This window comes from Topomyia yanbarensis, chromosome 2, assembly GCF_030247195.1.
Source record: "Topomyia yanbarensis strain Yona2022 chromosome 2, ASM3024719v1, whole genome shotgun sequence".
Classification (NCBI taxonomy): domain Eukaryota; kingdom Metazoa; phylum Arthropoda; class Insecta; order Diptera; family Culicidae; genus Topomyia; species Topomyia yanbarensis.
In genome coordinates this window covers 67,226,106-67,243,223 of record NC_080671.1, presented here as the reverse complement: position 1 = coordinate 67,243,223, position 17,118 = coordinate 67,226,106, and the positions used below count along the sequence as shown (strand labels likewise).

The following is a 17,118-nucleotide window of genomic DNA, read 5'->3' as shown; positions in this document are numbered from 1 at the left end:
CCCGAGTCGACTCTCAGAATCGCGCGAGAAAAGTCACGGAAAGTGAGGTGAGATTAGTCGTCTCCCGTCACACGCCGCGCAGAATAGGGCCGGAGATTCATATTCATGCCGGGAGCGATAACTTTGTGCTGTTTAACTATTTCTAAATCAGGTGGACTTCCATGAACACGATAAAGCGCCATCGGGCTGGACGTGGACTTCTAATCATATTTTGTTTTTATAAGATACCAAAATCATCATTGTCTAAAACGCTTTATTTATACCTTTAATATGTTCAATATCAATTAATGTCGTGCTAACCAAATACCAAATTGAATTCGTTTTAACATTTTTGCTGCACTATCCACCATACTAGGCAAGGGAAGATGTTTTGATTTTAGGGAGCGATTTGTTTAACAAAACAGGTATCGATCATTCGAGGGTGCTGAAAGTAGGATGAGTCGTCAATAGCTAGTTCTTAATTAATTAAATAACTTACCTCTGGAAAGCAGCGCTAATTTTGTAATTTATTGCCGAATATACTTTTCACATTTGCAGCCAACGTCAACGGTTTAATTATTTTGTTTATTTATTTTCGTCGGCGTAACCAGGGATTGCAACGGAGCATAATCGTTGTTAGGAAAAAATAACAGCTTCATTAGTGCTGCTAGTTTTGTATATTTTCTAACCATATATCAAATTTGACAGTACCAGTTACCTGAGTCACTGAGGGGTAGTCAGATTTGAGATACAGTTTTGGAATGCAAGTGTCTAGTCGTGTCGTTGGTATAATTTGTTTTTTTATTTGAGCTCACGAAATTTTGTGCATTAGATATTTTTATTTTTACAACCATTTTATGCCTAGATTTTAGGTTTCCCATAAATTAATAGACAAAAGGTAAGTTACATCCATTTTACACAATATTTCCTACGAAATGTTGTTGAATAAGTTCCTGATAATTAACCTGCCCTACTAACACAAGCTCCTTTTCCTGAAACATCTATGAAAGTAGTATGGGTTCCCTGCACTTTCGCTAGTAGATGTTGAACTAACATTCCTTCCCTTCCTCGGCGATTGTAAGGACGTGGCCAGGTGTACACTGTGATGCTTGTTCCACTATGAAGAAAAAGCGTTAATCCCAAATGTTTTTTCTTGCGACGCGGTATGGTGGATATTTTGTTAAATATTAGCTGATCACTGATGGATATTTTGTTAAATATTAGCTGATCACTGTACAGCCACCCACGATTTGTGCAATCGCATATGCTATGCTATGCTATGCTATAGCGTTAGGTTATGTTACAATACAAAAATGACGATCTTTTTCGAAAAAAAATTTCGTGGACTATATATTTACGTTACCACAAATAGTCGCTTAGTACCGAGTTTCTACTATTTCTCGTATGGTTCAAATATAGTTTTCTGGCGAAATACCATCCAAAAAACGTATACATTTAAGGTAGGATTTTAATGAACAATATTGGAAATAGCTATAGTGTGTTTTTGTTGTTATACTGACCATGTTAACCATAGGTTACTATAATCAGACCCTGTTCACTTTGTCAAAATTCAGTCTTCAGTTCAGTAATGCCATCGAACGAGTTTACATAGAACTAATCATATGCCCATTTCGCACACTCACACTACTACAGAGTATCGTAATACGCGCGCATAGAGTTCTATGCAAATGATTTCACTCACACTACTTAGGGGTTTGTTTTCCTACAGCTGTCATATATAAAATGCACACGGCGCGTTTGGGAATATCGTTCTGCTCGCACCAACATGAGAGCGAAAAGAAGGGCAGATAAAACGAAATCATCAAAGAGAAAGGAGCACATCCTTCTGAAGCGATAAAGAAAGGCGGGTAGCAACAGGAAAAAGTATACTGAAAGTGTCTGTTTGAAAAGTACTTTTCGGTTCTCGTTTTCATCCTGCGGCTGCCAATACAGATTGGAGAGATCGAGGGAAAAAAGTAAGTCGGCCGATAGGCGCATTATTTTTTTTACATAATGAAATGATCGATCAATTCCTTAAAAATCCACACGCCGATATCTCCATTATTATATGCTGCCTCCAAAATCTGTAGCACTTAAATAGCCATGTCCTATTTTGGATTTAATTTCCTTTAGAAATGTTCACTATTAAAGAAATGCTCAAAGATTTTAAGAATGAGTAAAGCCATGTCAAGTGAATAACGGTACTTTGCACCTATTTAACCATTTCAATTGTATTTTTTGTATTTTTTCTAGTGTTCTTCACGCTAAAAAAAACTTCAAAAAGTGCGTCAAATTACGCGTCAATCTTTGACCTTCAATAATCTGTATTGATAATTTATCATTTTTGTTATGGATGATTTTGTAACAGTGCGCTCTTTGAACACACAGCTCTCTTTGGGATTTGATTACCTGCCATCTGGAAAGTGTCGAGTTGAATGTTGACATCAGTGGTACTGCCGCTTTATCCAATTGAGCTATTTCTGCTAGCGAGTAAAAAACACAATTTGCTTCATATTATCATCTCACCATCTTGAGCTGGGCAAATCGGAATTAGCTAGTACCTATAATTATCAGTGGCATAATGAGTAGCCATGACCAAAGGAGAATAAAAACATACCATATCGCATATGGTTGAAACTACCATACAGGATGTGAATTTGTTCAAATATTTATTAATTCGAGTTGTTAATTTTATGTCCAGCAAAGGCAAGTAATCACGAGGGGAACGACACTCCTTGATTTGTTGATGAAATGAACATAAAATTTATATTTCTGAACGGATTGATAAAGATTTACATTAGTTAGTTCGAAATGGATTCGCATTTTCAACATTGCCAAAAAAAGTTTCAAATGGCCGAAGATGATTTGAAATGTGTCATGAAAAACAAAATGAAATGCTCGAATTTCACGTTTTGACAGCTTCAGTGCTCGATGAAACCAAAACAAAACATTACCAGCAGCATAACTGCATGACCAAATCAAAACAAAAACATAAATTTTGTTGCCAGAATTGTTGAAAGATTCAAACAGAGTTGCCAGTTCCATCAAAATCGTCGAAATTCGAGCAAAATTTGCTTGAGATTGGATAGATTTTTTGTAATTTCTTCGATTTTTCTTAACAATGCTCGATTTGTTAGAACATTGTGAAAATTTTCTAAAATTATCGGAAAAAGTTTGAAGTTTGAAGAATTCGTGTAAAACTGAACGGAATAAAACAATCATTCTGAAGTGACGTTCCCCTCGAGTAATCATCAGGTAGTGCAGTAGTACCAAATACAAATTAAAAACGCTAAAGTCCCATACAAAAGAGTCATCATTTTTTGGCTCACCAACGAGGCGAATTAAACAACCCAATTCGACTTCACAAGTAAAAGTCGTCGAAAAAAACGAAACTGGCATCGCTACCTGATCAAAGTGTGCTTTTTCAGTTTATTTATTTATGAAGGATTGACCTGGCTCAATAGGAAAATTATCCCAATTTATAATGTATCTGTGAAAACAGATGTAAAACCCAAACGTTTCCACTCCGATGATGCAGGCTACGGTTAACTACATTACAGACATGCAGACGCTTGCATAAATCAAATTCCAAAAATTACATAGTTCGCAAAAATGGCATGTCCCCATTTCGACATTATTATTCCTGTAATTTAAACCTAAATCTACGCTAAAGCAGTTTTCTATCAGGGTTCACCAATACATCCAAGAAATGGAGGCGATGATTGGATGTACACTGAGACCTCACATAGTGTTCTACTCGGGGTGTTTCGGCTGTTCCGGCGCAAGTGCAAATATCTCCATCTCCATTTTCGAAGATAAAAGATTCAACTTGAGGTCTTGGAACGATTTTTTCACGAAAAATGTTTTTTTTAATTATCTGAAACTTGTGTACTGAGTAGACTAGGGCTACCTCCGGAAGACTAACCTTTGATAGTTTGGTGTCCGTCTCGCTTTCAGGTGTGAGGGAAGGATCAGAAGAGTTTGCATGTGATCGGTAGTTCCGAAGGCGAGTGAACACACCGTACATCAGAAAGAACGGTCAACAGTGTAGTTTTAGACTGGATTTGTTTAAGTATTTATCAAAGTAGACAGTAAATGATTACTCGTTTGCTTATGTGTTGCATTGTACGACTGCAGTACGTATTGGTAGAACTTTTTGAGCACTGAGTGCAAGGGAAATGAGCATTGCCTCTTGTGAAAGACGGGAGATTTGGGGAACGTTTAGTCTGCTTGCTTCACACCAATTTTTTTTCGACGAATGCCAGCAAAAGTTTGTTGAATTTTCATCAGCTGAAAGTTTCAGCAATACAAGTTGTTCGGCATCTGAATTGATCCTGTTTGACAGGTTCAATTCAGATGCCAATTGACAATTTGAATTGATCCTGTTTGACAGGTTCGCTTTGCTGAAAATTCAGTAATTCAAATTGTCAAATTGACAGCGCAATTACCGGATTTACAGCAATCCAGCTCGGAATACTGAGAATTCGGCAATTGCACTGTCAATTTTACAATTCGAATTACTGAATTTTCAGTAAAGCGAATCTGTCAAACAGGTTCAATTCAAATTGCCGATTTCTCGGCATCTTGTATTGCTGAAACTTTCAGCTAATAAAAATTCAGAATTTTTTTGCTGAAATCGACAACCAAATTTTGGTGTGTTCACATAGGATTCATTGTTTCGATCAGGTGTTACTGTTTACAAAACTCACCTGTGTGCCGCTGGAGATTAACTGGATTTTTGGAAATTCTATCACAACCCCTCAACGAATCTAGACAACAGGTCTTGCTTAGATTTTTTCTCTTCCTTCGATTTTCAGAAATCACGAGACTGATAAATCCAGCATAATTTCAACCATGCCAACTTCTTCCACAGGAGTATTTTTAAACGTCATGTTTATATATTGATAGAGGGTATGATCATCTGTTTCCAAGTTTATGGTTCCAGTAAGTGAAAAATCTAGTCCCCTAGCAGAAGTGTCGTCAAGAATTTGCACCGATTCTATCTCTGAATGCAGTTATATGACAAACAGCCATCGAAAAGGGCAATCCAAACTTACAAAATCATAACAAATATGCAATGCATCTACGACTTTAAATTGAAAAGAAATCAAAGCGTTGTGTGTAACAAGCGGACCTCAAACATTCAAGATAATGACGTATTGACGAATTAATGGGATTTCTTCTTTGAAGCCAGATCGCCATTCCAATTTGATTGATTACATTATCAATTGTAGCATTGGGATGAAGAGCGTTTGAAAGTGGACTGAAAAACTGGTACTACACAGTTAATCAAACGTAGTTTCAGTATAATCGGAAGCATATTGTCTATAATCGGTAATCAGTCACTTGTGGATATGGAATGACATAGAACATGGTACTGACTTGCGATTAAGGGGCAGCATAGGGAAGGATCCTTCTATCGACGATGGTGAGAATCATACACGCAACCGTAAAATAACCTTCAGAATAAGTTCGTTTAACTTAAATTTAGGTACTTTTGACCTGTGCGTCGCTTTCGCACTTATTAGTGTTGTCAAAAACAAAACGAGAGATTCGACTCAGTCGAGGTCTTCCCCAGTTAAACTCATTCCGGAATCGGTTCGGATTTCTGAATGGAGTCATTATGGATTCCAAATCAAATGCAATAACCGATTCCGACTCCGAGTCGGTTGTTGCATTTGATTTGGAATCCATACTGATTCTATTCAGGATTCCGAATCAAATTCCGAATCGTTTGACCGGGTCCGTGCAGTAAGGTACTTTTAAGTTGTTTGGGGTATATTCAAAATTAGGTAAATTCAGCTTTAATTTAAGTAAATTAAACTCAAGGTTGAGTTATTATTTTTACCGTAGTTAAATGGAAACTACCTTCAACACGGTTTACCTAATTTTACCTTCCTGCACGATACCACGAGATTGAGTCAAAAGTACTGAATTTTAAGTAGTTTTTAGGTGGCGTGTACATGTATACCAGGCCCAACTTTTTAAATAGGATTCCAAAGAATCTAACGAAAGCTTCTTTCACGACTTTTACAATTTTTACGATTGGCAGTTAGGCATTTTTCAAATGTTACACTAGAAATGTCATTGTGAAGTAACGTTGTGTAACATCCCGTGTTCTGCATCATTCCGGTCGAACAACGGTTGGAAAAGTAACACTATGTAACACTGTTTTGGCGAATGCAAACATTCCGGTTTGTTGATTTCTGGGACGTTCATTCAAAACGCCGCCTCAATCGATAGTTATAATAAATATATTGTACATAATTGTAATAGGTATACCTAATATATTTCCTCATCATGTTCCGTCGGCTAAATTCGTACATTTTAATCGTTCTAGTGTATGCAACGTACAGTACAATTTATTCGAAATCTGAACTCTAATGAAAAACATTACTCAACATGGATGAAACTTTCTCCGTCAACCTAAAAGAGGTAAAACAGGATCTAATCCTGGGTATTATTGAATGCAACAAACGCGGGCTGATACAAAGTGCGAAATGGCTTTCCGAGTTGAACCATGGTCTGGCAGAGGTACAGGTGAAACTGATTGGTAAGTCGTTTGAAAGTTTACACGCCGGAATCGCGGAAGAAGAGTACGACGATTATGTGCTGGCCAAGAGTTACTTCGATGTACGAGAGTACGATCGATCGGCTTACTTCACTCGAAACTGCAGTTCATCAGTTCCGAAATTTCTCCATATGTACGCGACGTACATGTCCAAGGAGAAGAAGCGACTGGATAATATGAGCGACAATTCGATTGTGAATTCCAACAGCCATGTAAAGGATTTCTCTGACTTGTTGGCATCATTGCGAACGGATCACGGACAACGAAAACTTGATGGTTATTGTCTTTACCTTTACGGAGTAATTTTGAAAAAGTTGGACTTAAATCAGATGGCAATTCAAATTTTTGTGGAAGCTATCAATGCGACGCCGACGATGTGGGGATCCTGGCTGGAACTAGCTCCTCTCATTACGGACAAAAACATGCTTCAAAATCTCAAACTACCGAACCATTGGATGAAGCAAATTTTCATTGGTTATACCAACATCGAACTGTTCCTCAATGAGGAAGGTATAAAAATATTCGAAAATTTGCAAACTGCTGGTTTCGGCAAGTGTATATTCGTACCGACGCAGCTGGCGATCGCATTCTCTAACAAGCGGGACGTGGACAAGTCCATCGAGATATTCCAGCATCTTCATGAAGTGGATCCGTTTCGGTTGGACAATTTAGATTCGTACTCCAATTTGCTGTTTGTTAAAGACATGAAGACTGAAATGGCACATCTGGCTCACAAGGCAGTGGACATTAACAAATACAGTCCGGAGACATGCTGTGTGGTGGGAAATTATTATAGTATACGAGCCGATCATCACAAGGCGGTGGTATATTTCCAGCGAGCGCTAAAACTTAATCCAAGATACCTTTCAGCGTGGACGTTGATGGGACACGAGTTTATGGAAATGAAGAATACCAACGCGGCCATTCAAAGTTACCGGCAGGCTGTTGGTAAGCTTTATTGAACGAATAAGTTTATTGTGGAATTATTTTTCTCTTCTCTATTGTAGAGGTTAATCGGAGAGATTTTCGCGCATGGTACGGTCTCGGTCAGGCGTACGAAATTCTCAAGATGCCGTTCTATAGTTTACATTATTACAAGGCGGCGCAGCAGCTGCGCCCATACGATAGTCGGATGCTGGTGGCGTTGGGGGAAACATACGAGAAATTGGATAAACCTTCCAACGCATTGAAATGTTATCAGAAAGCGTATAATGTTGGCGATATCGAGGGCGTCGCACTGTATAATTTAGCGCGATTGTACGAGAAGCAGGATGAAATCGAAAAGGCTGTTCCCGCACTGTTGAGGTTTTGTTCCGATGAAAAAGCAGTAGCCGACAAGAGTTCCCTTTGCCACGCCTACATGACGTTAGGAAATTTCTACGAAAAGAAGGAGCAATTCGATAAAGCTTCACATTTTGCGTACAAATGTTTGGAACACGAGGAGACAAAGAGGGAAGCGGAGGCATTGCTGAAAACGATAGCCATCAAGAGATCGCTTAAAGCTACTGCTGCTGGGGGAACTGTTGCGGCAGGATCGGAAACAGCACCAACGGGGGATGGCAAAGAGAAGCCTTCCGATATGGACCTGGAAGAAATCGAAATGGACGAGAGTAATGTGAGCCGGATGGTTGATCTGGTGATGGCCCAGGACGACATGCTAGTCGAGAATGAAGAGCCCGAGTTCCAGCTGGAACAGGCAGCGGAGCTGGAAAATTCTTCACTTTCTATCATTATGGAGGATGGGTCGACCGAATAAAATGGATATTTTGTTTGGACGTATCCATGCAAAACACGTGTTTTTTGTAATCCGAAGTTCCAGAATTGGGAGAATTTTGCTACGAAAGTTACAAAATTTATTGTCTTGTTGGTTATTCATATCCAAATACAGTATGATCTTTCTCACATTTTATGTTACATTGCGCAAACGAATGTGTAGTTGACGGATCATGCACAAGGGTGTTCTTATTATTTTTGTAAGCAAATCCTTATAACAAGTACAACTTTTTAGTGCAATATCAGCATTGTGAGGAAAATTCTTATAACTTCTAGCATAATAAACAAAGTCATTTCAATCGTGTTTTGGAAATCAACAGTATCAATCTGACATACGTATCCTGGCAACGGATATCCCTAAACAGAAAAAGAAGCAAAAACTTCAATAAACGTTACGGCATAGCAATAAGAGTTTTTCTACGATTTGCAGCAAAAAAAAAATCTTCCGAAAATTTCACATCCTTATCTTCCCAACGAGAACAAAATCTATAAAACCAATGTTACGAGGTGCTCATACCGGCACAATTTTGTGCGAAGAGCAATCAAAGTTTGTTTTGGAGCGAATCAACACGGTGGAAAAGCACTTCAGTGAACTGTGCGGAGCGTTTGCTGAGTTCACGCGAAAGGTGGCACGTTTGCGTGATAAATCAGACGAGCTTGCCCACGCGACACAAGACTACTCCGGTGCGGAAAAGTACAATAAATCATTATCTAATGGTCTTTCCAGCTTGTCCAAGGCAATCACGTTGCTCGGCGATTTCCAAGACTTAGAGGTGAAGCGATTGGATAATCGAATCGTGTCGGAGTTGTCTCAGTATGAGGTTGTCTGCAAACAATGCAAAGACAGTGTGAAGGATGCAATTATGGGCAGAGATAAAGAACTGGCCAAGCGAAAGCAGCTTGACCAGGCTAGAGCCAAAAACACGCGAGGCAATAAGAATTCCAAAGATGCAGAATTGATGAAATCCAACATGGAAGTTTCGAAAAGTCTGAAAGAGATTGAGGACATTGTGGGGAAATTTGAGAAGCAGAAATTAGAGGATTTAAAGAATTTGCTAATGGAATTTGTTATGATAGAATTGAAGTTCCATACGAACGCTGTCGAAGTGTTGTCTGCAACATATCAGGACATTTCTGATATCGACGAGAAACGAGATTATCAGGTAATATATTTTAGTCCAATTATCTAATCACGTGTTGGGTGAACGTAGTTCGATTACACAATAGAGGTTTTTAATGAATAAATCTTCATTTATGCTTACCACAAGGGATTTCACAAAGAAATTAAACGACAAAATAGGGTAAACTACCGACCACTTCATTTACAAAAGCTACAAATATTTCTTAAAAAAAACTAAATTTTACAGCAATTCAAAAAATACCTACAACAGGACGAACTCTCCGATCGATACTTTCTTCAGCGGATCAAATCACAGTCGATGGGTGCCCTAAGCTCGATGTTTGCCGCTAGTTCGACTGGTAGTCGGAAAAACAAAAGTTTGAGTTCAACTTCTTTGAACTCATCCCAGGAACAGGAGCCTTCCGAGGTAGCAGTCATTCAACAGGATCCGTTACGAGTAATTACTGGCAAACGCAAAAGCAATGTAGCAGCGGCCGTTCAGAATACCACTGAATCATTGGTGACTATTTTCAAGTTTCAATCTTTGTTCAAAATACTGAACACTTGATGTTTGCAGGATTCTATGAAACTATCCAACGGATCAAAATCATCCTCCGATGACAGCGATAGTGATGGCGATACAGATACTGTCACAGATTCCGACGAGCTGGAAGCGAAACATCCTCGCCAGCAGCCGAAGGAAACCAAGGTCGACCCAAAGTTCACTATTATTAAGCTAAAAGATTACAACTGAACCGTTGGGTTTGATGAGCAATTTAAATTCTCCACAGAATCTAGAAGAACACAAAAATGTAACGCGAAACACGCGAAGCCCCACGACGATGTACTTTATTAAATCGATCAATGGAATCGTTCGGAACATGAGGTTATAATTCACGCAAGAGTTGTCCTAGTTGCTTTACATTTGTTTTGTTTGGTATGCTTCGTTTTATAGCGTTGTTCGGACCCATATGTTCGTGCAACTGGTATACTTATTGGAATAAAAAATGTGTGTATTAAATCAATAATTTTACATCCATTGTTCTTATGCCTAGTCAAACCAAACCGAACCGGCCAGCAAGTGCAAAATCTTACTCTCTAACATGTTTACTTTTTTTTACGTTTCACTGAACCGTCTTTGCATTAAAAAAAAGTTAAAATTAAATACGTGTCCCTCGGGAACACTAGCCAATTGGAAATATCTCACCATAAGGATGCCCTGGATGAATGAAATTAGCTGAAGGGAAAACTTATGCTACTTGCCTTACTTGTCGGCACCCTCAACTCCCGCTTGCTGCATGAGATCGGCTATGCTCTTCTCCAGATCGTCTATCCTCGTGCCCATATCATCGATACGAGAGATTATTTGGTCCGACATAGTCTGGAACTTGTCCTGCACATTCTGAAGCAGATTTTGGACCTACAAACGGACAGTCACGATTTAAAATATGCAGGATTTTGTCATACGGTAATAATACTCACATAGATTGTCAGCTCCTGCATATTTTTTGGATCGACATTGCTGCCGAGGGAGTAGTTTTGCTCCGCGTCACTATCAAGCTCCGACTTCATCTCGGCCATATCGAAGGACTTTTGGCGTTCAATTTTGGCAGATTTTTTTGCTTCGCGGTACAATAAAAAAGCTATCAGCGATGCTAATAGTATATCCTGACGATTCTACGGTGCTCTCTGTAGTACTTTGGAGACAACTCCCAATTTAGCTGCTTGTCGATTAAACAAATTTTTGTTGGAAAAGTTCGTCCTCAAAGGCCCTTTGTTACTCGGGAGATATGCGGTTGTTTAATGAAGATTGTGCGATTCGCAAGTGTGGGTGGAAATGTCAAAATAGCTCTGAGCCGATAACGATGGAAATGGATTCTGCATACCCACCATGCAAAATTACATTACCCATCTTATGAGTGAAAATGACCCAATTCAATTTTGAAAGCAATCCATGAAACATTTCTGATCAACTTTCGACAAACATATGATTACGGCTTCAAAGCCAGCTGTCAAAATTCTCTTTGAAAGCAGATTCCGAACAAATCGTTACTCGCCTTTTCTGTGTCAAAATTATATTCTGGTTGCAGTTGAAAATCGAAGAATTGACTTGCGCCTTTCGTTTTTCTCCTATTTGCAGAGTGGGCAAAAAGCGCATCTTGTGTACATGTCCATATCAACATTTGAATAGGGCTAATAAGATATGTAAACAAACTTTTGTTTTGCTGATTTCTCCTAATTTGTTATCATTTCAACTTAGAAAACATTTGAAATTGATTCTACCAAGGATAAAGATGTTGATTCATGTGTATTTTTCATGAAATTCAACTCGGTAGCGGAATAATGAGCGAAATAAGTTTGTTTACAAAAGTCTCATTAGCCCTTTTGAAGAATTACTATTGATGTTAGAGAATCACAAAAGTTTGTTTACAAATCTTATTAGCCCCATTCAAAAGATGATATGGAAATTTCATACAAAAATTGAATTGTTCGAAATTAACGTTTTGACGGTTTTAGTGCTCGATGAAATCAAAACAACACGTTGTCAGCAGCATAACTGCAGGAGCAAATCAAAACAAAAACATCAATTTTGTTGCCAGACTTATTGGAAGATTCGAAAATGGAGCATGCAGAGCTGCTAGTTACATCAAATTGGTCGAAATTCGAGCAAAATTGGATTGAGATTGGAGAAATTTCTCGACAAGCAAATGATTAGGGCTTTAAATCCAACTGTTAAAATTCACTTTGGGGGGGGGGGGGGTGAGGGTGAGATTCCGGACGAACCGTTAATCGCCCAGCACATCCGTTGATAAAAAAAAACAAAAGAGAAAAGTTTTCTCTTTCGTTGAGTATCCATCGTGCTTGGGTAATAACGATTTCTCCACAATTTCTCCTCAAAGTGATTTTTACATTATTGGCATTTAAGCCTTAACCATAATTTTTCGATTTTTTTTTGCAATACTCGATTTGATAGAAATTTAGTTAAATTAAATTAAATGCCGTAACAGCTGTTGACAAAATGACTCAATAGGTCGTTCACACAAAATGGTTAACAAAAAATGGTAAAAATAGAATTTTAAAACCCTCCACGCAGAAATCCTGCCGGGAACAATTCAACACAAATTGTTTCCGACGGGGAAAATAATATTTTTATAAGGTTTGCAATTCGCTGCAACGACACGACCTGAAACTTAATGAAAAATACCCAAGAAAAAGTGACCGAGTGATTTACCAGCAGTTACCAGTACATTGAGAGACCCCTCGGAAATTACGAAAAATAAATTTCTCGTGCAACACTGCCTTGATTTGCAAAATATTGATATGCGTTTCCTGTTTCCTAGCAATCGATAATCCGTAGCAGAAAAGAAAACAAAGCAAATTTTCTCTACAGCTTATTCTAACGCTATTCGGAGAAAAAGTAGAATAAATGGGAATCACTGGCTGTATGGATACAAATACGAAGGTAGATGTTTTAATAGATTACATATTATTCGTTTAACATATAAATTTCCAGGCCATTGTTAGTACCAATTTGATGAGCGAACAAGCTAGGTCACTCAAACGACTCACCCGCAGATAACGAGTGTAAATAATTTGACTGCAACAATAAAATACAGTATCTACTTGCACTTCAGAAGTGTGTCGAATCTCCCAAGTGGTATCTCAGGCATCGGAGAACACTGGTAAAATGACCTGATGGAGTGCGGTGAGCTTCGGTCGGATGATGAAGAAAACATTGAAGCAAACAACGATCTGATCTGCTGTTTCACCGCACAAACTTTTTTTAATCCAAAACAAACGGCGGTCTAAAAATGGGCTCTTGAAATGCGTGTCCCAGACGGGGACTCGCCAAAACTCCGACTCCTGGTATGGGAGTCTTGGAGCGGGCACTCAAGGCCTCTTTTATTCACCGAGTCCCAGGGCGTTGTCGCTGCGGAAGAGATTTCGGACGTGTAACCTACACTTACAAAAACGAAATAAATACCTTCTACGTTTTATTCTGTTAAATCGGTGGTAGCTACACGATGGAGTACAGAATATTACCACCACTGCCTCCGTCCGATCTATCAATATCTATTACGCCCCTTTATTTCATTCAATCGTCAAATTTGAGTGGTGTTTTCAATCCTCAGCTTCCGTATGCGTACGATTGACACTAGTGGCATTTTCGTTTTTAACAGTGCACTACACCGGTGTAGTCGCTGCTACACTCATTCAAACTTGGGTGTAACCAGTCTATTTAGCATAGCATAGCATATACGATTGCACAAATCGTTGCTGGCTATCGTGTCGCAAAAAAACATTTGGGAATAACGTTTTTTATAGTGGAACAAGCATCACAGTGTACACCTGGCCACGTCCTTACAATCGTTGAGGAAGGGAAGGAATGTTAGTTTAACATCTACTTGCGAAAGTGCAGGGAACCCATCCTACTTTCATAGATGTTTCAGTCTATTTTTTGCATTATATCGGTGTAGAACTTTCTAAAAACGAAAACGCTATAAACACTTGTATGTAAGCTATACACTGCTTCAGAAAAATTAAAATGGATGTATTTTCAAAAAGAGACTTCATGAAAACAATGTGTTCATTCGAATAATTTCTGGCTTAAATCCTGCACACTCCACCCACAAATACAGTAAGTACTGATGAACTTGCATCAACCAACAGGTTCGTACTCTAAGCAAGCAAATGTTTCGCTTTGATGTTCAGAGCTTCGTAGGTTCAATTCGATTCGTTGACAAATCAGGCTCCCTGGGTGAAGACCGGACCGATTCAAACATACCAGGAAAAGTCACGGAGTGAGAGAATCGTTCAGTGAAGGGCGATAGAATTTCAATAGGCAAATGAGGATTTATTGAGTTTTGTTAACATTATTATGGACTACGAATGCAGATTGGCATTTTGTTTAACGAAAAACTACTGACTTGGAATTAAAATTAAAAAAAATAGATTCTAATTTGTTTATTGTAAGGCAGCCCGATTGCCGAATGCCGAAAAAACTGTTGACAGCCCGATTATGCCTGGTAAATAAATTTGCAGGGTGGGAGGGTTTGGTTTGGGAGTAACAATATCAAGCACAAGGGTGAGAGGGCGGACAACGATGACCGGGAAAAGTAGAAGATAAAACTTACAGCTTTATGGCATCTGGAAGATAAACATCAATTAAAATCTCGAACTGTCTGACATCACGTACCGGGTCGCCAGGTTACCCTTATCAATCTCGCAGGTAATCGTTTAAAAATGGGCTCGACCTCCAGGGAGCTCTGTTTTAAATTTTCAACACTACAGCTTCGGATACCTACGGCCAGGTAATGCAGGCACATAGGTGAGGGTACCACGATCATCAGTAGGACTCTGGTGCGTGTTAGCAGGAATTTTGGAAGCTGTGAAAGTCCAACCCGGTCAAACCATTCGAAATTTTATTCGGACTCCTGAATAGTCAGTATAGATTCCAACTCAAATGCAACGACCGATTCCGAAACCGATTGAGTTGGAATCCATACTGACTCCATTCAAAATTCCGAACCGGTTCGGAATGGGTTTAACTGGGAAGATGTCAGAAAATTTCATCAGCAAAAGCAGGTAGCAATTGTGGTTAGTGGCGAAACCTTTTTAGCATTTCTTTCAAAAGCTTGAGCGTTATCGAAGAGAATGTTTTTCAGCAAACTGGTCCCGATCTGCGAATTATCCTTGAGTCGTATCTTGATCGCTGAAAATAGTAGTAACATTAGCGCAATAACCAGACTATTATAACATTTTAAAAATCAACATTTGTATTGTTGTCGTGTATTTGTTTTTCCCTGCGTAACCAAGGGATGCAAGAGGTTATTCGGAAAAAAATAACAACAGATTTTTCAGTGTTGGTAGTTTCATGCATTTTCTAACCAAAAGTCATGTTTGACATTACCAGTTACCTGAGTCACTGAGGGGTAGTCAGATTTGCGATACAGTTTTGAAATTCCAGTGTCTAGTCGTGTCGTTGTTGATACTGTTTGAATTTTTAAGAAGCCGCAGAGTTTTTGGTTTAACAGTTTAGAGAGATCTCGGCGGGAATTTTACCTGATCAAATCCCGACGCAAATCCCGTGACCCATTTCCCGAACTGTAAACTATAGGGTTGATAAAAAAAATATAATGGCGAAATATTTCAGTCGACTAAACAAGACACTGTATACAGTTTATTATCCTTTTTTGTAATAATGTAAAATAAATTACATGGAACAGTATTATGAATAAAGTGCTATCAGCCACGAAATAGTAGGTTTTCAATTCACTCCATATTAAGGGGTTATATATGTTGAGATGCGGGGAAAAAGAGAAAAGTTTGATTTTGGTAAAACTATGTAGCCATATTTTTATGAAATACATATTATACGTCTTGCGTGGTACAATGTACAATTTGTAAAAAAACTTGAGAACATAAAAAATATTATGGCGAATCTTTTCTAAAATCCACATCATGGCATTTCAGCCATGCGCCACCCAGCCGTGCGCCGAATTACGCGCATGTTCACTTTGCATTAGTGCAAGCGAAAAAACGGTTTGACGTTTATTTTTGTTTCGTTCGCACTCATTTGTGTCACATATAGCAACAAATCGACGAAACGCTAGTTTATCTCCGGATAGGCAATAAAAATGTCGAAGTTATAGAAATTTCCGCAATTTCCAAAAAAAATCACTAAAAATTATTTAAAAAATCATAAAACGGCTAAAAAACAGTGCTTTTCGAGGGGAACGACACTCCTTGATTTGTTGATGAAATGAACATAAAATTTATATTTCTGAACGGATTGATAAAGATTTACATTAGTTAGTTCGAAATGGATTCGCATTTTCAACATTGCCAAAAAAAGTTTCAAATGGCCGAAGATGATTTGAAATGTGTCATGAAAAACAAAATGAAATGCTCGAATTTCACGTTTTGACAGCTTCAGTGCTCGATGAAACCAAAACAAAACATTACCAGCAGCATAACTGCATGACCAAATCAAAACAAAAACATAAATTTTGTTGCCAGAATTGTTGAAAGATTCAAACATTGAGTATACAGAGTTGCCAGTTCCATCAAAATCGTCGAAATTCGAGCAAAATTTGCTTGAGATTGGATAGATTTTTTGTAATTTCTTCGATTTTTCTTAACAATGCTCGATTTGTTAGAACATTGTGAAAATTTTCTAAAATTATCGGAAAAAGTTTGAAGTTTGAAGAATTCGTGTAAAACTGAACGGAATAAAACAATCATTCTGAAGTGACGTTCCCCTCGGTGCTTTTGTTAAAGTGGTAAAAAAAGAGATCGGTTGAAGACTTTTTCGGCAATCGTAGTCACGGCGAAGACGTTTTTGGGAAACAATTTCGAGATGATCGCGTTTTAAGTTTCAAGTATAAACCACACCTCCGTAAGGGAGCAAAATGAAAAACGCTATAACTTTGCGTCTACTGCTCCAATCTTTGTAAAAAATTGAGATAGTATTCTTAAGAACCTGAACTTTACGATTTTTTGGCCGACCTTAACATATGCAACCCCTTAATTTATCGTGTATTGTGTGTTGTTCTACACGGAAAAATAAAACAACCCGCAGAATAAGTTCTTTTAACTTAAATTTAAGTAGTTTTGAGTCTTGCGTCGCTTTCGCACTTATTAGTGTTGTCAAAAACAGAGAGAGAGAGAGAGA

At 38.4% G+C, this 17,118-nt stretch overlaps 3 protein-coding genes and 1 long non-coding RNA gene across 4 annotated transcripts; 2 read left to right on the top strand and 2 right to left on the bottom strand.

Moving 5' to 3' along the window:
* Positions 1 to 236: 236 nt before the first annotated feature.
* LOC131678276 (uncharacterized) lies at positions 237 to 1,129 on the bottom strand. Its single transcript, XR_009303614.1, has 2 exons — positions 479 to 1,129; positions 237 to 424 (listed from the first exon to the last, which is right to left on the bottom strand). It is a non-coding gene; the product is annotated as an uncharacterized LOC131678276 (long non-coding RNA).
* A 4,981-nt stretch (positions 1,130 to 6,110) lies between these two features.
* Positions 6,111 to 8,340, top strand: LOC131678274 (cell division cycle protein 23 homolog). The gene is made up of 3 exons (XM_058958294.1): positions 6,111 to 6,255; positions 6,320 to 7,498; positions 7,558 to 8,340. Exons 2-3 carry the CDS (start codon positions 6,382 to 6,384, stop codon positions 8,304 to 8,306), a joined length of 1,866 nt encoding a protein of 621 aa, XP_058814277.1. The 5' UTR covers positions 6,111 to 6,255; positions 6,320 to 6,381; the 3' UTR covers positions 8,307 to 8,340.
* Positions 8,341 to 8,716: 376 nt separating this feature from the next.
* Positions 8,717 to 10,197, top strand: LOC131678273 (CBY1-interacting BAR domain-containing protein homolog). Its single transcript, XM_058958293.1, has 4 exons — positions 8,717 to 9,486; positions 9,592 to 9,624; positions 9,691 to 9,963; positions 10,021 to 10,197. Exons 1-4 carry the CDS (start codon positions 8,821 to 8,823, stop codon positions 10,195 to 10,197), a joined length of 1,149 nt encoding a protein of 382 aa, XP_058814276.1. The 5' UTR covers positions 8,717 to 8,820.
* A 151-nt stretch (positions 10,198 to 10,348) lies between these two features.
* Positions 10,349 to 11,265, bottom strand: LOC131678272 (heat shock factor-binding protein 1). Its single transcript, XM_058958292.1, has 2 exons — positions 10,926 to 11,265; positions 10,349 to 10,863 (listed from the first exon to the last, which is right to left on the bottom strand). Exons 1-2 carry the CDS (start codon positions 11,022 to 11,024, stop codon positions 10,708 to 10,710), a joined length of 255 nt encoding a protein of 84 aa, XP_058814275.1. The 5' UTR covers positions 11,025 to 11,265; the 3' UTR covers positions 10,349 to 10,707.
* Between the last annotated feature and the right edge of the window lie 5,853 nt (positions 11,266 to 17,118).

Coding starts and splice junctions, on each gene's coding strand:
- LOC131678274 (XM_058958294.1), top strand. CDS start 6,382: ATGGATGAAACTTTCTCCGTCAACCTAAAAGAGGTAAAACAGGATCTA. Junction 7,499..7,557: donor AAGTTACCGGCAGGCTGTTG/GTAAGCTTTATT, acceptor TCTCTATTGTAG/AGGTTAATCGGAGAGATTTT.
- LOC131678273 (XM_058958293.1), top strand. CDS start 8,821: ATGTTACGAGGTGCTCATACCGGCACAATTTTGTGCGAAGAGCAATCA. Junction 9,625..9,690: donor AAATTAAACGACAAAATAGG/GTAAACTACCGA, acceptor TAAATTTTACAG/CAATTCAAAAAATACCTACA. Junction 9,964..10,020: donor AGAATACCACTGAATCATTG/GTGACTATTTTC, acceptor TGATGTTTGCAG/GATTCTATGAAACTATCCAA.
- LOC131678272 (XM_058958292.1), bottom strand. CDS start 11,024: ATGGCCGAGATGAAGTCGGAGCTTGATAGTGACGCGGAGCAAAACTAC. Junction 10,864..10,925: donor TGCAGGAGCTGACAATCTAT/GTGAGTATTATT, acceptor GTCCGTTTGTAG/GTCCAAAATCTGCTTCAGAA.